Source organism: Ascaphus truei, chromosome 16 (genome assembly GCF_040206685.1).
Source record: "Ascaphus truei isolate aAscTru1 chromosome 16, aAscTru1.hap1, whole genome shotgun sequence".
NCBI classification, from domain to species: Eukaryota; Metazoa; Chordata; class Amphibia; order Anura; family Ascaphidae; genus Ascaphus; species Ascaphus truei.
The window spans coordinates 31,022,559-31,049,360 of NC_134498.1; the positions used below are offsets into that span (position 1 = coordinate 31,022,559).

General features: G+C 40.9%; 1 protein-coding gene across 1 annotated transcript in view; it reads left to right on the forward strand.

The window, feature by feature from the left end:
* MID2 (midline 2) overlaps positions 1-26,802 on the forward strand; it is a 136,382-nt gene that overhangs the window by 80,082 nt on the left and 29,498 nt on the right. Inside the window, exon 8 of the mRNA XM_075572931.1 lies at positions 23,716-23,877. Within this exon, the coding sequence (XP_075429046.1) occupies positions 23,716-23,877 (162 nt within the window). The remainder of the gene's footprint in view (positions 1-23,715; positions 23,878-26,802) is intronic.

Genomic DNA, 26,802 nt, shown 5'->3' on the forward strand with positions numbered 1-26,802 from the left:
TAACAAAAATCATTCATAACATGACCCATATATGAACAATGTCAATTTGTATGGGAGACTCGATACGTAGCAACACATGTAACAACGTTTGCCATGATAATAGTCATGAGATATTATGTATTTTAATCCACCGGGTGCTTCAGGGGTTAATGAAGGTACAAGCTGGGTTAAAATACAATGTATTGGGTTTATGACAGGTCCTGGGTACAGGGTTTCAAACAGAACTTAATTAGTGGGTTATCATGTATGGCCCACTAAAAGTACCAGGTGGGTTGTATGGAGCTGATAGAGTATCTAGATAAGGGTAGTTGTTCTGCTAGACATGGGAATACAATATGGCTTTTTTTTTCGGGGGGGGGGGAGTTGCTCAGCTAGTTATTTATTTTTCGTATGGTGGAGAGCGGCAATTCTCTCAGAGGCTCGTGCAGGGCCACCCCCATTCTCTACCTGCTCCCGATCGGTTGGAGCCTCAAACCACCTCGGAGGGGGGGGACAGGCCAAGTGCCTGAGCAAACGGTAGCATAGCATCCGGGTGCCGAAGAGTTAGGAATCTTCCTCCTTTGTTAGCAATTAGTTTGAAGGGAAACCCCCACCAATATTTTACTCTTTTTTCCCGCAAAAGGGTGGTGAGGGGTTTCATCTCTTTGCGGCGATTGATAGTAAGCCTCGATAGGTCATTGAACATGAGGAGGGTTTCCTCTTGAAGATTAGGGGTTCTCTTTCCCGGCAAGCCGCTACGATCCTCTCTTTGGAGGAGTAGCTATGCATCCGCACAATTATATCCCGCCTTCTCTTCGGGTCGTCCGACTTAGGGCCTAGGGCACAGTGCGCTCTGTCGATCTCCAGGTCCTTCTCCTCCATGTCTCCGCAGACCATGGAGAATAATTCCAGCAGGTAAGGTTTGATTTGAGCGGGTGAAATCGACTCAGGGACGTTGCGTACGCAAAGGTTTTGCCGTGTGTCCCGATTTTCTTGCTCTTCTTGCCCTTCTTTGAGAGATATTATTTCCGTCTGTTCCGACAAGTTAGCAATCTCCTGCCTTATGTCTTTTACTGCCTCCTTTATGTCTGCTTGTAGGGACATGTGGAGCTTTGCGTGCATGGCAGTAAATAGTTCTTCCAGATATAGTCGGGTCACCGGTTAGTCTGCCTCTGGGCTCTCCCTCTGCTGCACCCGACCACACGTGGTTACTGCCGGTCCTCGTGCTTTGCCACCATCTTGCTTTTCGCCCGGCTCCTCAGCTCTTTTCTGGGGCGGCGAAAAGTATTTAGAGACCCTTTGACTTGCGGGTTTTTTCCCCTTGTTGGACATTCTTCATTCCTTGGTCCTTTCAGAGAGCCAAAAATAATTAGTAGATTCGAGTGGGAAAGGTGATTTCTATTGATTATGTGTAAGCAGGTCCACGGAGCTCCACGCTTACCCGACCATACTTGGTGACGTCACCGGAAGCCCCCCACAATATGGCTTTTTTGACAACTTTATAAACATGATCCTTTTAGAGCTAGCTTCAAAAGCATTCTCTGGAGGGTTCTGCATGGTTCAGGGGGCGTGGCTAAGAAAGTATTCAACCAAAGAGTGTTATTATTAAAAATAAGAATATCATGTGACGTCATCTCCTCTGCATAATAAGAGTTGCAAATCTGTAATCGTGTCACAGAGTAGCATGTTCTGACACCACACACCGCATGGTTAAGAGGTGTACTAAGGGACAGATATCAATTTGTCGCTCAAATTTAGGATTAAGACGGTCGTGATTAGTCTTCTTGTTACTGCGATGAGCGTCTGAATCTGTTAATGTAGCGTATGTGTGTGTGTAAGTATTACAGAAGGAAAGTTATGAGTGCGGTTATATATTGAGGCAGGATCTAAACGTCGTTTATAAAGGTTTTTTTCTCTGTCATAAAACTGTTGGTCTCGCAGCTGATTTACGATGTATGATTTTTGTATGTTAAAAGCTTAGTTTTTCTATTATAAACAGGGACCTGGGACCCTGGCAAATATCAAGTTTACATCTTTTATTTGCATATTATCTCGGGTGGTGGTTGTGACGATAGCTTCCACAGGCTTATTAATATTACACAAAAATAACTGGGTTTGAACTGAACGAGGCTTAAGATATAATAAATTGTATTTATTCCTTAGAATAAAGGTGAACACAACAGAAAATACAGTAACAAACAAGAAGTACACTTACTTAGGGGTTGGGGAATGAGAAGTATGATGTAGCATTTCTCTCAGCAATCAGGAAATCATTCAGGTGATATCAGGTAACCATATCAGCAAACGAAGACAAAGGATATATGGGTGGACAGCAGTTTATAAACCTTTTGTCCCTCTATCTGTGACATTAAGCACCGGTGATTGGTTTTCAATTACCTCCAGCCATCTTTAACATGGGAACACATTTCAACACATGCCCCCCTGCTAGCTGGCACAGGCGCAGTAGAACTCTGGGGTCTCATTTCTGAAGCCCCACATATGCAAATGGAATGCCAGCCATTCTACCCATTTGGCTTTATGGAAGGAAAACCTTTGTTGGAAGGTGTTAAATGGAACACTTAAGAACTGCTCTGGTTTGAGCCTCGGATAAACAGTGAGGGTGACAAAACTCTTTGAACAATACTTAAGTCCTAGACATTCGGTCGTCTCTCGGGCCATCTGCTACATTATGGCCAAAGAAATTTCCTCTGGAATTTATCCATACCTTAGAATACAGTATTAAGCATAAAACATAGACGTATTAAAATATCCGGTTCCGTTGGGTCTAGCAGGTCCAAACTTCCCAGTTCGCATTGCCAGAACTGGGACACCATATGGTCCAAAAAGCGACTTGCTACGACCTAAGTAACCGGAGTTACACAAATGCACATTAAATCATTTTAATACAAAAATCTCCACTGAAAAAGAAATCTCAGCTTTTCACTAAATCCCCATTGAAAACAACGGGCAGCTCCGCCATAGACTTTTAATGGTAAATCGCCGCCATTGAAGTCAATGGGGTTTTTCTGCCATTGAAGTCTATGGGAAAAGTCCCGAACTTCAAGGGGGTCCATACTCCGTCGGGTTGGTCCAAGCGGGTCAAGGATGGTTCTGCAGTGATGCCGGAGCAGTGGCTACAGATACCCCAAACCCTGATCCGCTGGACCCTCCGGAACCGGAGCTATGGAATACCAAAATTCAGTTTTTTCCACTTAGTCATTTTTCAGAGCCGTTTTTGCCGCCGCCGGCAAAGCCTATGGCGTGGCCCGCTCTATCTGGTTCGACCCTTAGCGGGGGTCCAGGATTCGGGGACCCAGTGGTGGTCGAGTGGGGGGAAGCCTCGGAACTAGGGGCAAAAAGAATTTTATTTCTAGGTGCCCTAGAACTGTTTATTCCCACATCAATTAACTTTGAACTTGACTCAAGTGATTTTAACTCTTTTAAAGGACATTGTATCCGCTTTGCGGCTTGCGGTCTGGACGGCAGCCAACTCGTTCTTCGAAAGGGTACCTCGAGGCATCTCCATTGAAGTCAATGGGCCCATTGACTTTCAATGGGAAACCGCCGCTCTCCCTCTCGGACGCCACCTGCTGGTCTTTACAGGAAACAGGACTAAAAAAGCACAATCTTCCATTGGAATGCATTGAGCCCTAATGGCGGCCAATGGGGACCTGCAAAATGGTGCCTGAAAAGGCGGGAAAACTACACAAAGAGCTATAATCATTAAAGAACTATTAACCCTTGTGCTCCCGGATGGATTCTAGACATTACAATGGAACAGGGGAACAGGGGAAAATACATTAACAGGTCATAACAAGGGTTAAATCACATTTCTGGACCTCAGTCCAGTTAACCCCTGGTCTCCCTGGTGCGGTCAGGGGTGGCCAAATGGGGTGCAACCCCTTTAATACCGGGCCACCCCCTTTCTCCCTCTACAGTGGTAGCGTATACATATGATGGCAATTGAGTAAGGGTTTAATAGTCTCTCATTGGAGGTACGTTGCGCAGGCGAAAGGTGAGTTGGCTAGAGTAGCTGTGTGTATTAACCCTGATTTCATATCTAAGTCACATGACCACTTTGACAGGTGGTATATGGGGACCGATTGAGGGGAGATATTACTCATTTGAGGGACCTTTGCGGAGGTGAAGCGTGAGACAGCTTTCTATCTGAGTATTAACCTTCATCCTGTATGCAGGTCACGTGCTCACAGGTGTGCCGTACGTGACAACGTTAATCTTTAAAAGCAATTGATGTAACAAATTCATAGACTATTAAAAAATGTCATAAAAACAGTGTCAAATAGCATGGGAGACTGGATACGTACAGTAGCAACACATAATATAAATCAAATTAAAAACTAAATATGAATCATAACAAAACAACTTGTTAAAAATTATAATACACATGCCCCCAACTAAGTAAAAACTGGTTAATATAATAACCTAATTGAAAATAAAAAAAACGGGTTTGTATGGCCTCTAAAATAAAAAGTGGAAGCAACAAACAAAAAGAATCTATAAAAAATTTACAAAATCAATTTCCACATTTAGAGACACGGTTTTAAGTTTGTGCATCCAATAAGTTTCCCTATTACACAAACATTTAAATCTGTCACCACCTCTCCAATGTTTCTGAACTACTACAATACCTTTATAGATAAGACCTGTTAGATCATGGTTATGGACTTTGCAGAAATGTTCAGATACACTACAGTATGTGTCTCTACACTTCTTAATTATATTTAGAATATGCTCCAATATTCTCATTCTTAGAGCTCTCTTTGTTCGTCCTATGTATTGTAAGTACAATGATGTTCCAGTATGTAAATAGTGAATGTAGTACGACAACTAATGAAATGTTTAATTTTAAATACACAATTTGTAACATGGGATTTATAAGTACAGCTGATCCCCGATATAACGCGGTGCTCGGGGTCCACATAATGAGACCGCGTTATAACCGGGATCGCGTTATAACCGTGATCACGAAATGGCCGCCACCGCCACCCAACTTACCCGGCATCTGCAGCTCTGTCCTCTCTGCAGCTCTCTCCTCGCTTCATTAGGCTGCGTCCACGTGCGCGGCGCACATCTCCAAGGTTTTATTTTTTTTAATTCAATGCTTTATTGCAAACGGACACACACACACACTAATAATTTAGCATACCATGCAGGAATCGAACCCTTGACTCTTCATACACTGGTACACCATAGGATTGGTGTGAAATCATTGACTCTATTATCAAACTTAACTTCTAGGGCACAGTACTGAAAGGCACTTTTGATAATAAAGTCAATGACATCACACCATTGGTAGAGATTCCCAACTAGTGTATGAAGAGTCATGGTTTCGATAACTGCATGGAATGGTATAATTTGCCGTCTGTGTCTTACCCTGAAGGATAACGCTGTTACTGGAATCACAGATCCCTTTTCTTGCTTAAAGACTGACCCTTGTAGACCCAGGGCTCAGACAGGTTATGGAATGTTTGAATGGACCATGCGGAAAGTAAGCTGCTTTGTTATTTTGTACATACACTAAATGTATCTTTTTGTGTTCCACAGATTAAGGCTGAATAAAAAGCCTATTATCAGAACCCCCACGTGTCGTTACCTACTCACTACAACACCCCCCCTCTCCCTCCCTCCCACGTGTCACCCCCTCATCTCACTTGTACTCTGGTTATATGAATAGTGCCACCAGGTTATATAAACCCTGTGTCCGTCTATAGTGCCATGAGGATATGAGTGTATAGTGCCGTTGGCTACATACTGTGTCAGTGTATAGTGCCATCAGGTTATACTCTGCACTATACACTAACATGGAATATAACCTTATGGCACTACACACTGACATGAAGGAAGCAAAATCCAGGCACACCGGCTTCAGTATAGAAAAATGTATTCAGCAATAGAGCCAACCTGAGGGCAGACCTTGACAAAGACTGCGTGGCAGTCGAAACGTTGCTTCTACTGCTGAATACATTTTTCTATACTGAAGCCCGTGTGCCTGGATTTTGCTTCCTTCGTGTGATTCCCTTGGGATTTTTCGGGACTATCCCTTCTATCTGTGAGCACCGGCAGGTGATATTATTTTCATACAGAGGATACATGTGCCAGACAGCCACTCGTATTTGACTGCACACTGACATGGTCAGCTTATGCTCTGTGGCAGTGTATACAGGTTTCAATTTGACATTTGTTCTTATTGTGGCCCTTTGACAATGATACTGGTAAATTCTGGCTCCAAACTCCCAGTCAGGTTGGCCGCCCTTTGCAGTAGGTGCTAACAGTTGTTTAAAATTTGTTGCATTTCTAAAAATAGTCCTTGGCTGTACAGGAAGTGGTCAGAAAGTTGGGTTTATGTGCACGAGCACCCTGCTCACAATGATGTTGGCTTCAGCTGTGTAGCATGTCACTCAGGCTGAGTTCTCAGTCTTCACTGTGGCACACGCGCCCGGCGGGGGGGGCGGCGCGTGCACAGCGCTACACCGCGATCGGCGTTCTGAGGGGAGAGGGAAGGTTTGCGACTGGAGGGGGCATGGCTGTGGGTTTGCGGGGGCGTGGCCATGACGTCCTGCGGCTGGTTCGCCCTTATTGGCTGAACCGCCGGCGGGGGCATGACCACGCCTCCGTCGCAGATGTTAATTTCAAATTCCCCAGCCTGCCTGAAAACCTGTCGCGCACCGCTGGGGAAAGGTGCGCGACAAGGTAGGGACTGGGACCGGCCGGACTGGGGGGGCGGGGCTAGATAGCACAGCGCACGCCGCTGTAGAAGTGACTGGGGCCGCCCCCTAAGCCATCTCTGGTTTGAAGGGGTAATGCTGCACTCCCCAAGGGAAAAAATGATATAAATACCGGTGCTCCTGGTTCAGGAATCTCTGCTAGGTACTCCCAATATCCTGTACTGTATGAAAGGAAAAAACCCGGGCACCTCGGATTTCTGCATAGAAAATGTATTAGCCAATAGTTGACATTTCGGCCTCAAAGGCCTTTCTCATAAGCAAATGGCATTTGCTTTTGAGAAAGGCCCTTGAGGCTGAAACGTCAACTATTGGTTAATACATTTTCTATGCAGAAATCCGCAGTGCCCAGGTTTTTTCTTTTGTACACTAAGCCGTCTCCACCACTAGCAGACACCCAAGCCTTTATTGACCCGACGCATGTTTCCCTCCACAGACGGAGCTTTCTTGTCGTTTTCCGAGTCGATCGTGTATTTGGGAAGTAGATTGGTCTCATTTTCAGAGTTGGTTGGTCCGTACTGGAATGGAATTGTGGCAGGTACTCGGGTAGAGGCAGATACTCGGGTAGAGGCAGATACTCGGGTAGAGGCAGGTACTCGGGTAGAGGCAGGTACTCGGCTAGAGGCAGGTACTCGGCTAGAGGCAGGTACTCGGGTAGAGGCAGGTACTCGGGTAGAGGCAGATACTCGGGTAGAGGCAGGTACTCGGGTAGAGGCAGGTACTCGGGTAGAGGCAGATACTCGGGTAGAGGCAGGTACTCGGGTAGAGGCAGATACTCGGGTAGAGGCAGGTACTCGGGTAGAGGCAGGTACTCGGGTAGAGGCAGGTACTCAGGTAGAGGCAGATACTCGGGTAGAGGCAGATACTCGGATAGAGGCAGATACTCGGGTAGAGGCAGATACTCGGGTAGAGGCAGATACTCGGATAGAGGCAGATACTCGGGTAGAGGCAGATACTCGGGTAGAGGCAGGTACTCGGGTTGGAGCAGGTACTCGGGTTGGAGCAGGTACTCGGGTTGGAGCAGGTACTCTGGTGGGGGGGGAGAGGAGTGATCAGTTCGAGAAGGTCTATTATTCAATCTCTTTCTCCTTCGAAGATTGCCATCATCGAACATACCCATTCATGATGTGTGCAGTGTCCAGCACCCGCCCCTCTGCTGAGGCACAGTGTTCTAACAAAGCAATGATTAATGCTTAAGTTGTGTCGAATAGAATTCCTTCAGCCGTTTTTGTTTGGTGTTGTGTTGGGTTCTTGTCAACGATATACTGATAGATCTCTGATAGAGACGTACACTTATCTGCCCCAACTTTAACTGCGCAATATATCATATAGGCATAACTGCAAGCCGGTCCTGTGTGGCATGGAGAAAGCGCCATGTCCCATGCCATGTACTATACAAATGTTATGAGACAGTTTAGGTTAATGCATAGTGGGTTTTAATAAAGTGTGAAACTGCAACAGTAAAGATGTACAAGGTCTTTAGACAAAGAGACGTATACATTTTATCTTGTATTCAGACACCTACTAGGTCGGAGTGCGCAAACTGGGGGGCGCGGGAGATTATTCTGGGGGGTGGTTACAGAGGCCCTGCGCTCTTCCCCCAGGCATATAATTAAATTGCTGGGGGATCGCATGAGGCCCCTGCAACACTTCACTTACCGGGATTCAGCTGGTTGTGTGACGCATCGCCATGGCAACGCTGCAGGGCCATGTGACGTGATGTCACACGCATCAAATGACACCGCAGGTCACGTGACGTCTCATGACCCTGCAGCGTCATTTGACGCGGATACAAGGTAGGGGGAGGGGGGGGGGGCGAGAGCCGGGGAAGGGAAGACAGGGGCGCGCAGCTTCAAAAGTTTGTGCTCCCCTGTGCTAGGTTATTACTGAACTGCACTGTGGCATTCCGACTATCATAGGGGAAGATATTCAGTGCGCCACCTGCCGGCCAATCACTGAACTGCAACAACACAAATAATAATTCTGGCTTATTTTAGACAAGGTCAGCGCGGCAAGGCGTGGACAAGATGCGGAAAACAGAGTGTCCATGCCGCACCTTGGCACCCTGGACAAAAATAAATGATGCTACAGTGTATCTGTATGTCGCAAGTAACAAAGATATATTGTGATTGCCATTAAAAAGATTCTAAAATTTGCGAAATATTTGTATCTCTAAAATTAGATTTGTGTTAGAACATATTTTAATAACAAATGATCAAGTTATTGAGTCAAATGGTTGTAATAGAGTCAATTCCAGAAATTATGCGTCTAACGGGGTTGAACTAATGATTTATGCATTTTAGGCAAATGACACAATACTGGTATTTTAGGGTATTGAATGTACAAGTATGTTTTATTTGTTTTTACTCAACATTCCCAATCCTGATGTAAGATACATATTAAAATCAACCAAAATCTCAGCAGTAAGATCTTTCAAAAGCTTCTCAAAGGTTTGTTTAGCATTCAATAGCCTACCAGCTTCTGCCAAATATTCTCCTTTGTTCTGGATTATTAAACCACCTCCTTTTTTTTTATCATTATCAATAAGTTGTTTTAAAAGTAATTTCTCACCATGCGTTACCTTTTGTTTAATTCAGAGTTTACTGTAGCTTCAAAAACATTTCAAATAATTTTCCGACAATACTCTGAAAAATATGTATAGAACTCCTCTTTGGTATTACAGGGATAAAATGCAGATTTATTTTTTAGAGATGTGTGAACAAAACCAGTGTTTGGATTTTATACAAATGGGGGGGGGAGGTGGGAAGGGAGAGGGGCACCATTCAAATGGTATGTTTTAAAGTTAATCTCTTAATATACAATGTTTTAAAAAAATCAGTAAGCATGTCAAATGAATTATGGAAATTGGCAGGTGAAAATGAAAGACCTTCGTTCAAAAGGGCTAGTTGCTTCTTATCGAGAGCTAGAGAACTTACTGTAAATTAAAAATACCCCTAGGTGAAATTTCTAAAGGTTGATCCTTCTTATCTTCTGTGGTCTGCTTCCCGCCACTCTTTCCTCTTCCAGTCCCGCTTCTCTTTTCCGTCTCAGAGGAGACCCCCAGTCACCATGATTCTTGTATTCTCTTGCTGGTCTGATCTATTGCATCTCTGAACTAAAAATGTCGCCCCCCCAAAAAAGACTGCTGATCATTAGGACTTAATATACCATACTTTATTGCACGCTGGCATACTCCGTTGTTACTTTCATTAGAGCACCTTTTAGGTGATTTTATATATAAGTTAAAATTATAAATATTATTTTTTTTTGTGTTTTCAATAGAAGAGTAAATTAGTATTTAAATAAATAATTTTTTGTTTTGTGTTTTTAAACCTTCTGGTATCCTATATGGTTTGGAAATTTGTTTCCATTTACTCAGAGATATTATTAAGTTGAGTGCAAATCTATGGGATTTCTTTTCTGTGGTTGTTCTTGGACCATTCCTATATATAGATCATTAGGACTCTCCATATATTATTTTCTATCAGAGAAGTAACGTTCCTTGGGGAGCGAAAATGTTTATATAATAATATACCTCATTATGAGCTTTATGTGAATTGTACGACTTCTATGTTGAAAGATAAGGGGCATGGCCAAATTTAGGAATTTCTGAAAAGTCTTTTTTTTTCTTCTCTAAAATCAACGTAAGGTTTAGTATAACCGTTAACAGATGTTTGCCAGTTTCTATACCTGTTATTAATATAATCCTCTGTCTCTATTTGATTTTTTGATTTTTCTAACTTTCACTTCTTCCTCTACTTTGTCCAGCTGTTTCGTCAAATTGGCATCTAAAGTTTTAAATTCTTCTAAATCAAATGGAGGTTCCAATTATTCTTTGGGTAATTTAATATCTTCATCTAATCTATTTAATATTCTATGTCTGTGATATAAGAAGCCACATCAATTCAAAAGAACAATTATCTAATATTCTGCACCATTCAAGTATAAAGGGTTCATTATCTAAATCAGCAGTTGGTGTCTTCAAAATACGAATGCCCCGAGGTATATGCTTAAATTCTACAATGGGTATTTCTTGAAGGAAACAGTATCCCGCAGCACTTTACTTCAGATGTAAGAAGTTTACCTAATTTAAAGAAACATTTTGAAAGATCTTTTTCATCACAATTAATCGGTGTATCTAAATCCGAAAACAGAGACTCGGAAATTGGAATATCTTTGAGATCTGGGATCAAAACTAATGAAATCATTTGTGTTAACATTGCTCACATTTTTAAAAAATCAATTGTGATATGTTAACAATTGAATATACAGTACTGTACAGTGCAGCACTATTGAAGGGAAAATAGAAACATACTGAAATATATATAGGCCTCTTACAGTATATATACACTGTGTCGTTTTCATTGCCCTTGGGATGAATAGTTTTTTTTTAAACCTCCTTGTATTGTCCTCGAATATATTTGTGTACAGTTATTATTCTGGACCCAGGCTCACTTGTAGCATGTGAGTAAGTCCATGTAGCTTAACTCGTCCCCTTTTAAAGCATACAAAGTCCTTCTATTTTCTTCAACTTTATTGAGGGGTGTTAACAGAAATATAAAAGTTCTATGTGTGGATTGTGATAGCAAATTTCTCTTGCCAGGATTTTTTCGGGTGCAATTCTTCGCGTTTCTGTGACAGAAATGAATGAATTGTAATGTGTACAGTACTGTGTCAATTTGCAGGTGTTTAAAAACCAGAACACTAAAATGCCATTTTCTGCTCTCAATAAAAACGAGTCAACACGCGGTCATGACGCGCCATGACATGGGTATTCCGAGGTTTACAATGCGTGATATGTTCGAATAACGGCCGCTGCATCTGTATAGGCACCACATCTGCTTTACGCCAATCTTGTGGTACGGAGCCTGTGGAAATGGAGTCCTTGAGTATTAAATGTAATGGTTTGGCTATTACTGAACTTAACTCCTTAAGAACTCCTGGATATATGCCATCGGGGCCAGGTGCCTTGTTTACTTTAATTTTATTAAGCCGCCTATGAACTTCTGCCTCAGTTAACCCATTGTTCGTTAATATAGAGGTTGTGGCTTCCTCCTGCGGCACTAATATTACAATTGATTCTTTCCTGGTGAATACAGAGGGAAATAATTTGTTTTAATACCTCTGATTTTTCCTTATCTCCAATAATTTGCCTGCCCATCTCACACTGAATGGGTCCTATATTTTATTTTCTATTTTTTTTTTGTTATTAAGGTACTTAAAAAACTTACTTTTTAGGGTTGATCTTACTTTCTATTGCAATCCTTTGTTCATTATCCATATTTGCTAATTTGATTGCCCTTTTGTTATTTTTGTTACATTCTTTATAATTCTGATACGATGCCTCCGTCCCTTCTGACTTCAAGAATCTAAACACCTGCCTCTTCTTTTCCATTTCCTCCCCTGCCTGTTTATTTAGCCACATTGGTTTAGACTTGTTTCTTTTATATTTATTACCCAAGGGTATATACACTGATAAGTGTGCTTCTCTAACAATGTGTTAAAGACTTCCCATTTATCTAACATAGTTTTCCCTGCAAAAACATTATCCCAATGTATTCCTTGTAGATTAGTCTTCAGTTTATTAAAATCTGTCTTTCTAAAGTGTAATGTCTTTGTTGAACCCAAGTAATCTGTTTTTTAATAATTTATTTCAAATGAGACCATGTTATGATCACTGTTATCCAAAAGTTCCCGGACTTGAATATTTGTTACTTCAACTTCAACTTCCTGGTTGGTTCTTCAAGAATTGGGGTCTTGTAATTGTCTTTAAGCAACCCCCAAAACCTGTTTCCATTCGTTATAATGCTAATCTCATTGTCCCAGTCTACGGCTGAATAATTAAAATCACCCATAATGGAAACGTGGCCTAGTTTTAATGCCTTTTCCATTTGGAAAAGTATTTTGGCTTCCTCTATCTATCAAACATGTTCTCTGTACTGTTACCTCCACTACTCATTTCTTTCCACAAGATCTCTACATTTTTATCATGGAAGCAGTAAGGGTGTACTTAGTTTTTCACACATGGCTTCTCCATTTTGGTTTTATTTTTGTTAAATAAATCATGACACGTTGTAATATTTCATGTGTTGTTGTTCATCTGAGGTTGTATTTACCTCATTTTAAGACCTGCTAAGGAACAGATGATTGTTATTATGTCCTGATATGTAAAACCATATAATTCAAAGAGGGTGTACTTTCTTTTTCACACCACTGTAGATGCCAATTTTAAGTAACAGTTGGACAACGTAGGTGAAATTTTTTAATCTAAAGATTCAATAGAGACAAAGAGGATTACATTAATAACAGGTATATAAAATGGCACACTTCTGTTAATGGTTATACTAAACCTTTTATGAGAATTTTAGAGAACAAAAAATGAATTTTCAGAATACATACCGTATGTTTTAGATCAATTATGAGACAATTTACTCGTCATAAATATGGCCATGCCCCTTGTCCTTCAACATAGAAGTTATACAATTCACATATAGTACAATTTATAATAATGTATTTAGTACCTCTAAACATTTTTCCTTCCCTCCGGAACATTACTCCTCTAACAGGCCCACCTTTCATTTGAAAGAAAATAAAAAATATGGAGAAATATGAAGTCTCTTTGTAGGCGCAACGTTTTCGGACAGAACGGCAATTGATCAGACAAGCGAGAGAATACTAGGATTATTGAGACTGGGGGTCTCTTCTGAGGCAGAAAAGAGAAGTGGGGGGGAGCAGACCACAGAAGATCAACCATTAGAAATTTTTAGCTGAGGGTATTTTGAATGGAAGTTCTCTAGCTCTCGGTAAGAACCAAATAGCCCTTTTGAACAAAGGTCTTTCATTTTCTCCTACTGTACCAATTTTTCCTAATTTGATATATTTGTTGATTTTGAAAAATATATTAGGAGATTCCCTTTAAAACGTCATTTTTTAATAATGGACCAATTAAATAGACACAGCAAGGATTCCGGTGAATTCAATGGTTATAACTCTGGATCTGTCCTGGTCAGACGGTGGGTGGGAGGATATACCTAACCCCTACCACAATAAGTAAAAACAAGTAGAGTAGCTTGTTGCCCCTGTAAGGATCAGGGGTAAGTGGGTATAATATATAGCAATAGCTATACCTACAGTAGTAGGTCTCTATGGAATAAGTACTGAAGAGCCGGTAGGGCTCAAAGACGGATATATAGTAAGACTGGATATCGAAGGGTCCGTGCTGTGAACTGGAACCCTCACTGAATGTTGATATCTGGTAGGTTAATGAATAGTTGTTATATCCAATCAAATGATGACTATCAGGTAGATAAGGACACTCAGCAGTAAGTGCAGCCCCACAGTGTATGTGAAGACAGCGTATCGTTATCAAGGATCCCACTTACGAAGGTAAACATCCCAATGCCTATCCCTGCGGGGAGTTCCAGCGTGAACTCGCCAGCGGGGTTTAGGATATGGCAAGGAAGTAACAGTATAATGTTAGTAATAACTAGTTTGAGTATGTATACTGTATATGTCTCAAAGATACCCATCTACAAATCTGAGGCATTAAATCTAATGTCTTTTGGCTATCTGGATGTATATAATCACAGCGGGGAATAACCTAACTCTCTATGATTCATACCATATGACATTTGAGCCTTAATGACAAGCACTGTTACTGGGTAATTTTCCAAAACACTATGCAGTGACACATTTTACTTGCCTGACCTCGGGATTATACAACTTGTAAAACAGCTAGTGCCATAGTACCTATTATAGCTGGAAAGTATATTACTTATCATCTCTCTGTACTGCAGCACATGATTACTGTTGAAGTACCCCATGACATCTATTTAGAGTAACTGTACGTAGAGATATATTTGAAGATAATAATTGACTATCAGTGTAGAAGATTTTCTGAATTCATCATACCTAAGATAGATTTACCTTTAATAAGACAAACACTCTACCTACCTCTCCACTACATGGAATTCTATGATATATTTTTCATCTTCTCTTATGATTTATTATGTTCTGATGTAAATAAAATGTTATTATTTTTGTTCTAATATTACTGATCCCTAATGGTCACTAGACTGACCAACAGAAAACATTCACTGACGGGCCATTGTTGTCTGAAATAAATTATTCTAGCATTGAGTGGGGAATCTTTTGACTCGACTTGGGTCAAGTCTGTGTTCTTTAATTTTAAAATTGTATTAATTGTCCTACTACCTTTACTTACTGGAATGTCCTTGTAAGTTACAATAATAGAGTTGATGATCCAGGGCACAATGCGGATTTTCAAAAAAGATTTCAATGATAAAAACAGCACCAAATATGACGTAATGTCATATTTGGTGCTATTTTGATAGATTAAATCTTTTTTGAAAATCCGCATTGTGCCCTGGATCATCAATTCTATTAACTATCTCAGGATCAACAGGCAGTTTTCCCTGTACCAGGAGCACCGGTTGTTGCAAGTATAATATATTATGTACCATTGGTGTGCAGCTTTGCTACTCATTGTTCTTGTAAGTTACAAGACACGAAGGTGTTGAAGTAGTTCAGAAACATTGGAGAGGTGGTGACCGATTTAAATGTGTGCATAATAGGGAAACCTATTGGATGCACAAACTTAAAACCTCGTCTCCAACTGGTCTAAATTTGGATATTAATCTTGCTTTTTTTTTATATAGATTATATTTGTTTGTTGCTACCAATTAGAGGGCATACAAAAAAAATTATTCGTTAATTAGGTTATTATAATATCCAGTTTTTTACTTAGATTGGTGCTTTTATCACTATAATACATTTTTAACAATTTGTATCTTGTTTTGAATATCCTGGAAACTTGTTACATCATTACAGTATGCTTTGGTACCAACTTACATAGAGACATACAGTCTTAGCAAGCTCATGCTTTCAAAAATTATTTGAATATTTTTATTTTACGTGCGTATTTTTTCTATATTGTATATTTTTATGATTGCCCGTTTATATAGATATAGCTTGTCTCTATACCTGTATGTATTTATATTAGCTATTAGTGGAGAGCCAATAAGAGCTTAGAGGTGAGTTTATATAACCACATGGACTCCCATAGTTGTATCCTCTGACCATGCAGCTTGTGTCCGTGAAACGCATTAGGAAAGGCTAAGGACAGTTGATTGAACCCGATTGGTCTTTGGGGTACGAGAGGTAGCCCAAATGACTGTATTCCATTGACTGTTGGAGCAGGTGACACGGTAGATCGCTTAATCAGCAACACAAGTGTATAGTGGTAGCTGAACGGAGGCACAGAAAGTGTGAGTGACCGAGTGAAGGGCTATCCCAATGGGTGTCTTCGTACGTGACCTTCCTTGGTCCTGCATGCACCAGCCTAACAGTTACAGTGGAAGTGATTACATCCAACCATACCCCACGCTGTGCCATCAGAGGTTCTTCACTTGTATCACAAATAAGCTCTAACATATATATATTGTGTTATAGATTACTTTCTCTCTCCTTTTGCGTCCCCTCCCTCTTTATTTAGATATACTAACATGCAGAGATATATAATAACATGCAGAGATATAATAACATGCAGAGGGATATACTAACACGCAGAGAGATATAATAACATGCAGAGATATAATAACATGCAGAGGGATATACTAACACGCAGAGAGATATAATAACATGCAGAGATATAATAACACGCAGAGATATAATAACATGCAGAGGGATATAATAACACGCAGAGAGATATAATAACATGCAGAGGGATATACTAACATGCAGAGGGATATAATAACACGCAGAGAGATATAATAACATGCAGAGGGATATAATAACATGCAGAGATATAATAACATGCAGAGGGATATAATAACACGCAGAGAGATATAATAACATGCAGAGGGATATACTAACATGCAGAGGGATATAATAACACGCAGAGAGATATAATAACATGCAGAGGGATATAATAACATGCAGAGATATAATAACATGCAGAGGGATATACTAACACGCAGAGAGATATAATAACATGCAGAGATATAATAACATGCAGAGGGATATACTAACACGCAGAGAGATATAATAACATGCAGAGATATAATAACACGCAGAGATATAATAACATGCAGAGGGATATAATAACACGCAGAGAGATATAATAACATGCAGAGGGATATACTAACATGCAGAGGGATATAATAACACGCAGAGAGATATAATAACATGCAGAGGGATATAATAACATGCAGAGATATAATAACATGCAGAGGGATATACTAACACGCAGAGAGATATAATAACATGCAGAGGGATATAATAACATGCAGAGAGATATACTAACATGCAGAGATATAATAACATGCAGAGATATATAATAACATGCAGAGGGATATAATAACATGCAGAGATATAATAACATGCAGAGGGATATACTAACACGCAGAGAGATATAATAACATGCAGAGGGATATAATAACATGCAGAGAGATATACTAACATGCAGAGATATAATAACATGCAGAGATATAATAACATGCAGAGATATAATAACATGCAGAGGGATATACTAACATGCAGAGGGATATAATAACATGCAGAGGGATATAATAACATGCAGAGGGATATACTAACATGCAGAGGGATATACTAACATGCAGAGGGATATACTTACATGCAGAGGGATATGATAACATAGAGATATACTAACATGCAGAGATCTAATAACACGCAGAGCGATATAATAACACGCAGTGATATAATAACATGCAGAGAGATATAATAACATACAGAGATCTAATAACACGCAGAGAGATATAATAACACGCAGAGATATATAATAACATGCAGAGGGATATGATAACATAGAGATATACTAACATGCAGAGATATATAATAACACACAGAGAAGTAATAACATGCAGAGATATAATAACATGCAGAGATATAATAACATGCAGAGATATAATAACATGCAGAGAGATCTAATAACACGCAGAGAGATATAATAACACGCAGAGAGATATAATAACATGCAGAGATATAATAACACGCAGAGAGATATAATAACATGCAGAGAAATCTAATAACACGCAGAGAGATATAATAACATGCAGAGAGATCTAATAACACGCAGAGAGATCTAATAACACGCAGAGAGATATAATAACACGCAGAGAGATATAATAACACGCAGAGATATAATAACACGCAGAGAGATATAATAACATGCAGAGAGATCTAATAACACGCAGAGAGATCTAATTACATGCAGAGAGATATAATAACACCCAGAGAGATATAATAACATGCAGAGATATAATAACACGCAGAGATATAATAACATGCAGAGATATAATAACACACAGAGATATAATAACACGCAGAGATATAATAACATGCAGAGATCTAATAACACGCAGAGAGATCTAATAACATGCAGAGAGATATAATAACACCCAGAGAGATATAATAACATGCAGAGATATAATAACACGCAGAGATATAATAACATGCAGAGATATAATAACACACAGAGATATAATAACACGCAGAGATATAATAACATGCAGAGATATAATAACATGCAGAGATATAATAACACGCAGAGATATAATAACATAGAGATGTAATAACATGCAGAGAGAGATATAATAACATGCAGAGGGATATAATAACACGCAGAGGGATATACTAACACGCAGAGAGATATAATAACATGCAGAGATATAATAACATGCAGAGATATAATAACATGCAGAGGGATATACTAACACGCAGAGAGATATAATAACATGCAGAGGGATATACTAACATGCAGAGGGATATAATAACATGTAGAGAGATATAATAACATGCAGAGAGATATAATAACATGCAGAGGGATATACTTACATGCAGAGGGATATAATAACATGCAGAGAGATATAATAACATGCAGAGAGATATAATAACATGCAGAGGGATATACTTACATGCAGAGAGATATAATAACATGCAGAGAGATATAATAACACGCAGAGAGATATAATAACATGCAGAGGGATATACTTACATGCAGAGAGATATAATAACATGCAGAGAGATATAATAACATGCAGAGAGATATAATAACATGCAGAGAGATATAATAACATGCAGAGGGATATAATAACATGCAGAGAGATATAATAACATACAGAGGGATATACTAACATGCAGAGGGATATACTTACATGCAGAGGGATATGATAACATAGAGATATACTAACATGCAGAGATCTAATAACACGCAGAGCGATATAATAACACGCAGTGATATAATAACATGCAGAGAGATATAATAACATACAGAGATCTAATAACACGCAGAGAGATATAATAACACGCAGAGATATATAATAACATGCAGAGGGATATGATAACATAGAGATATACTAACATGCAGAGATATATAATAACACACAGAGAAGTAATAACATGCAGAGATATAATAACATGCAGAGATATAATAACATGCAGAGATATAATAACATGCAGAGAGATCTAATAACACGCAGAGAGATATAATAACACGCAGAGAGATATAATAACATGCAGAGATATAATAACACGCAGAGAGATATAATAACATGCAGAGAAATCTAATAACACGCAGAGAGATATAATAACATGCAGAGATATAATAACATGCAGAGAGATCTAATAACACGCAGAGAGATCTAATTACATGCAGAGAGATATAATAACACCCAGAGAGATATAATAACATGCAGAGATATAATAACACGCAGAGATATAATAACATGCAGAGATATAATAACACACAGAGATATAATAACACGCAGAGATATAATAACATGCAGAGATCTAATAACACGCAGAGAGATCTAATAACATGCAGAGAGATATAATAACACCCAGAGAGATATAATAACATGCAGAGATATAATAACACGCAGAGATATAATAACATGCAGAGATATAATAACACACAGAGATATAATAACACGCAGAGATATAATAACATGCAGAGATATAATAACATGCAGAGATATAATAACACGCAGAGATATAATAACATAGAGATGTAATAACATGCAGAGAGAGATATAATAACATGCAGAGATATAATAACATGCAGAGGGATATAATAACACGCAGAGGGATATACTAACACGCAGAGAGATATAATAACATGCAGAGATATAATAACATGCAGAGATATAATAACATGCAGAGGGATATACTAACACGCAGAGAGATATAATAACATGCAGAGGGATATACTAACATGCAGAGGGATATAATAACATGTAGAGAGATATAATAACATGCAGAGAGATATAATAACATGCAGAGGGATATACTTACATGCAGAGGGATATAATAACATGCAGAGAGATATAATAACATGCAGAGAGATATAATAACATGCAGAGGGATATACTTACATGCAGAGAGATATAATAACATGCAGAGAGATATAATAACATGCAGAGAGATATAATAACACGCAGAGAGATATAATAACATGCAGAGGGATATACTTACATGCAGAGAGATATAATAACATGCAGAGAGATATAATAACATGCAGAGAGATATAATAACATGCAGAGAGATATAATAACATGCAGAGGGATATACTAACATGCAGAGGGATATAATAACATGCAGAGAGATATAATAACATGCAGAGAGATATAATAACATGCAGAGGGATATACTAACATGCAGAGGGATATACTTACATGCAGAGGGATATGATAACATAGAGATATACTAACATGCAGAGATCTAATAACACGCAGAGCGATATAATAACACGCAGTGATATAATAACATGCAGAGAGATATAATAACATACAGAGATCTAATAATACGCAGAGAGATATAATAACACGCAGAGATATATAATAACATGCAGAGGGATATGATAACATAGAGATATACTAACATGCAGAGATATATAATAACACACAGAGAAGTAATAACATGCAGAGATATAATAACATGCAGAGATATAATAACATGCAGAGATATAATAACATGCAGAGAGATCTAATAACACGCAGAGAGATATAATAACACGCAGAGAGATATAATAACATGCAGAGATATAATAACATGCAGAGAAATCTAATAACACGCAGAGAGATATAATAACATGCAGAGATATAATAACATGCAGAGAGATCTAATAACACGCAGAGAGATCTAATTACATGCAGAGAGATATAATAACACCCAGAGAGATATAATAACATGCAGAGATATAATAACACGCAGAGATATAATAACATGCAGAGATATAATAACACACAGAGATATAATAACACGCAGAGATATAATAACATGCAGAGATATAATAACATGCAGAGATATAATAACACGCAGAGATATAATAACATAGAGATGTAATAACATGCAGAGAGAGATATAATAATATTCAAAGCGGTATAATAGAGTGTTATGCAGTACATACCAGTACATGTAGCGCCTGTACTTCCGGCTCTGTAAATACCCCTCATCTCTAGGGCCAATAGGAAGTTGCAACAGAGGACATCGCTGCTTCCTGTTAGCTCCCAAGATGCGGAAAATTTAAATCGCCATTTTCTCTCCCCTGGTGGGTGCTGAAAGGCTCCACTTTCCCCGATAAGTACCCGGGAACCAGGGGATCCCCTGTGAGTGGGATCTATTTTAAAATAGCACAGTTCATCTCCGAGAACACCATGGTTTAAAAAAAAAAATGGGCTAAAAGAAACACGAGTGGTGCAAACTGCTGCTTTAAATTCTAATATTTTAAACTAAAAAATCGTTTATAGCTGTTTTGTAGAGATATTATTGTATAGGCGATAAAAGACCAGCTGTTTCCCCCTCCCCCACTTCAAAACCTCCCACCCCCCCAATCGTGTTATTTGCTGGCATATGCTCTGTGCTGTGTCCTGGGGGTTTCAATCCGTTTCAATCACAACTGCTTATTCTTACTTGGTCACAATTGGTTTCTCTGTTCCTTACCCTTAGTGGGAATGTTGTAGGGTGAAGCATATGACCCATAACTCCGCTGAAGCCTGGGGAATATACAGTGGCATTTTATCTTAACCTCAAGATATTTCATTTAACGCACAATGGGGGTTTTGAGAAATATCCCCAGTGGTGTTTTTTTGTAGGGGAAAAGATGCCCGATTCCTAATAAATGAAAAATAAATGTAAATCTAAACTGCAATAAATAAGTATATCGTCAGCGTTCGTAGGGAGGAAAAAATATATAAATATAATATTATTAATATTATTTCAAAGTCTTAGGATTCATTATTCCCCATCTCCGATTTAAATTATTTTTTTTTATATTACATACTCCACGTACTTATTATTATTAGTGGTGCCCCTGACCCCTGAGACTCACAATCCATCCTGCTCCCTTTCTTTACATTTAAATCCCCTGCACAGTCATCTTTACAAGGAAGCAATTCTGTAGTGTTAAGTTCTTACCTTGTGACCCACTGCAGTTCTACATACCCTCTGTATTGCATCCTGTATAAACGCTTCATACAGTATAGAGGCTGGCATTATATAAATGAACCCCAACACGGGACTGACCATTTAACCCATTAAACATGTTACTATCGTTAGGTCACTCTGCTCCTACAGTACTTGGGACTGACCTTTTAATCCATTGCTACAGCAAGCTCTGTTTGAAACAATAGCTGATTTTCAATGTTAATATATCCCACTATGAAGAAGAGTAATTACATCTATTATAAATCCCAGCTCTTGCGTTAATGCACATAAAATCATGAGATAACATCTTAATTACACCTGATTCCATCTCTCACTTGACTATCATACTAGTAAAATGTGTTAGCTAAGAAAATATTACTACATACTACATCATTATTCAAAGATGTAATGGATTTGTACGTTGCAAGGAGGGAGAGGGGGATGTGAGAGAGAAAGGAGGGGGATGTGAGAGAGAAAGGAGGGGGAAGGGGTGAGAGAGAAAGGAGGGAGAGGAGGAAAAAGGGGAGAGAAAGGGTGGAAAGGGGAGAGATAGGAGGGAGGGGGAGAGAGAAAGGAGGGATAGGGTGAGAGTGAAAGAAGGGATAGGGGGAGAGAGAGAAAGGAGGAGGGAGATGGGGGTGAGAGAAAGGAGGGAGAGGAGGAAAAAGGGGAGATTAAGGGTAGAAAGGGGAGAGATAGTTGGGAGGGGGAGAGAAAGGAGGGATAGGGGGAGAGAGAAAAAGGAGGATTAGGGGGGTTAGAGAAAGGAGAGAGATGGGGGTGAGAGAGGACAGAGATGGGGTGAGAGAAAGGAGTAAGATTGGGTGAGAGGAGGGAGATGGGGTGAGAGAAAGGAGGGAGAGGGGGGTTAGAAAAAGAAGGAAGAGGGAGAGAACAGAGGGAGAGGAGGATGAGGGAGAAAGGAGGGATATGGCATGTGAGAGAGGGAGGGAGAGGGGATATGAGAGTGAGACTGACACCAAACCAGTCAGTCGATTTACTTGCAATCTCTGTTAGTCTGCAAAGATCATCATTTTAAAATCAATGTAATTGACTTTCCTAGACAAATGTAACTAGAATTAAAGCAAAGATTTGGCTGTGTTGATTACTGTTATAAGGTCACTTTACGCCTTCGTAGGACAGACCCTTTGACCCATTAAACATGTCACTGCCTTATATCTGCACACGCTAGCACCAAAGACTCGGCAGGAAATGCAGCAGGACATATGAACCCGAATATCCTTATTTTTTTGCGAAATGCTACGTACTTCCAGATACGCGACATTTCATTTTCTGGTTCTGCAAAACTTACATGCTACCATTTTGCTCACTGCCCTGCAATATTTAGCTGCAAGCTTACTGTTTTGGCCCTACGTGAGACTGACCCTTTCACCCATTAAACATGTCATTGTCATTAGATTACTTGTGTCCGGCATGGGACTGACCCTTTAACCCAATACACATGTCACTGTCATTAGGTCACTTTGTTCCTAGGTGGGACTAACCCTTTAATCTCTCTTCCTCTTGTCAGGTCTGTACAGCTCCATGGAAAGCTGGATGATTGTGCCCAACATAAAGCAGAACCACTACACAGTGCACGGGTTGCAGAGTGGGACACGGTACATCTTCCTGGTCAAAGCCATTAACCAAGCTGGGAGCAGACACAGCGATCCCGCCAGGCTCAAGACCAACAGTGAGTATTAGGAGTAGAGATGGACGGAACGGTCCAAATCGGTTTCCCAGAACTTTCCAGATATTTTAAGCTAAATCCATCCCCCCCCGACAAAAAACCACCCACGGATCGGGCACTAAACAATCCAAGCAGATTCTGGTTCCAAAATCCTTTTTCTTTTTTGTTTAAATAGGTTGGAAGCAGGAGGGTCTCTGGAGCTGAACCATGTTGATTTCAGCTCTGGGAACCCCCTCCTTACCTCCACAGATGGTGCCGGTATAACCGTGCTGTTTAAATATCACACAGGCCAATAGGAAGCGGTGACTGGAACATTTCATCGGCAGAGAGATACCGGCACCACCTACGGAGGTATGTATCTCGGGAAGCAGGGTGTCCCTGGAGATGAAATGAATGAAGTTCAGCTCCGGAGACCCCCTGCTTCAAACCTATTTTGTCACCTACTCCAGGCTGCCATTATCCCTGTCTTTCCTATGCATATAATGGCTAATATATTGGCCAATATATAACTAGCCAAGATAAGCTAAACCAACCAGAAATAGATGATAAAATAGTCATTAAAATATATTACAGTACATATTAACCCCCTAGTAGCCCACAGGTCAACTAATCATGGCTAGCTGTCCAGAAAGGGCAACAAAGGCATTAATATAAACATAAAAGTAAACTACCTACCCCTGTTTGGCCACCCTAGTATCTAGTAATGCCTTGCCATAGAATGTGTTACTAACGGCTAAGGTAACCAAGCGGTTACCCCCTCCTGCCACCCCCTGGGAGGCCTAACCATCCTCCCCGGGACAACTACCCCCATTTCTCATCCCTCCTAGGAGTCTCCTTTATAATGTCTCTGATGTTTTAACCTCCCCCCCCTCCACCCCCTTTTGTTTTTTAACTGGCACTCACTATACTTTACGTGCACCCAAGTTGGACATTATTAACATACAGACCCAATAGGTGTTTCTGTATGCATTACATTAAGGATAATGGTGTTATCACCGTACACAGATAGGACAATCAGTCATAATCCATTTGATTATTGATATATCTGTTATCTATACCTGTCCTTGTTAAATCTAACTATGTCCACCTATGTATTCATAGTCTTTTTTTAGACCGTAGGAGGCATTTTCCACATCTATTCACCATTTCTATGCATTTAATACCATAATTTTTACCCTAATGCTCCATTGGGGATATAAGGGATTAACATTTCAGGAGCAGACTGATTGACGATGCTATAGAGTTCCCCAGTAAGACCGCTGGGGGCAGGGCCGCAGACAGCTTTGCCGGGGCCCAAGACTAACTTTTCCACCTGGACCCCCAACCCACGTCTGCCCAGCGTTCTTGCGAGAACCCCCCCTGTTTTCTCTTACACCGCATCCTCCCCCTTCTTACACACCTCCTCACTCTTACCCCCCCCTTACACTCCCCCGTCACCCTTTCCTTCCCCCTCTATCTCTTACACCACCTACCCGATGTATTTTTCTCTACTTCCCACACTCAATAACCTCCCTACCCAATATATATAGAGAAGGGAGGGGGGTGGCAGCCAGCAAAGGGGAGGACCCGGTTTGCCTGCACAGAGTGGAAACTGTAGTGTTGCCGACAGGGAGGCCGGGCCCCTTGACTGGGCGGGCCCGGGACAGCAATCCTGGCTGCCCCCCACCTAGCAGCGGCCCTGGCTGGGGAGGGCGTTACTTGCCTTGAAAAGTGTTTTCAAACGCGAAACACGTGCGTCGGCAACAGACAGCAGCAAGCACGGTCCTCTGCAATAACAGGGGATAACAGAGCACATTAAGGCGTCCACGTATGGCACGTTCTATAGTGCCGGGCGCGTGCTACGCCGTGCGCGCGCGCGGAATTTTAGTTGGCTGACGTCAGTCATCCTTTCTATACAAGGCCGCACGCGCACGGCAGGGAGAGAGGAGCCGACAGACAGCGGCGAAGATGAGGAAAATCATCTTTTCGCGCCGCTACCGGCGCTGAATGTATGTATATGTGTGTGTGTGTGTGTGTGTGTGTGTGTGTGTGTGTGTGTGTGTGTGTGTGTGTGTGTGTGTGTGTGTGTGTGTGTGTGTGTATGTATTTGTGTGTCTGCACAAATCTAATAAATTTTTTATTTTTACCAATGTTTTTTTTTTTGTTTATAAATAATAAATTACACATAAACAAAACACACATAAACACACTCAACACTGTATACTTACTAGGGTGACCACCCGTCCCCCTTTTGCCGGTACAGTCCCGGTTTTTCGGGAGCTGTACCGGTTTTCTGTGTGTACCGGAAATGTCCCGGATTTTCCTCAATGTGTCCCCGTTTTTTGTTTTTTTGTCGCTGCGGTGCGCGAGTAAGCTGCGGTGCGCTGTGCGCGAGTCTGTGGCGGCGCGGAGGAGGAGACTGCAGCAGCCGGCTGGTAAGTATTTTTTTTTTAATGCTTCCCCCCCCCCCCGGCAGTTTCCTACCTTGTTGGCCAATCCCCTGCGTCCCGGCATTAAGCCCCGCCCCCCCGGCATCATCCTTCACCCAGGCCCGGCAAGTGGGAATGGATGGAAGGAAGGGTGCCGGGGAGGGGCAGGGCCAGCGTGCCTGGGGGCCAGGCTTCCGCTTCCTGCGGCAGAGCACATGTGGTGTGTGTCTCTGCCCGCTCCTGGCTCTTGCGCGGTGTCTACCCCCCTCTGCCCGCTGGGGGGATAGGAGGTGGGTTTTTCTTCCTTTGCCTCCACCTTTGCCTCCTGTCCTGGCGCTCTCTTCCCCTACAGTCCCCTTGGTTCGGGAGATGGTCGCGGGGGCGGGAAGTGGTGGCTGCACGGTGTCCCCCCATTCTGGCCCGGGAACCCGTGGCTGCCCGCCGGGGGAGGGGGGAGCGGGGGCGGCAGTTTGTACCTTTCGTCCCGGCGCTCCTAACCACCCCCCCCCCTTGGTGCGGG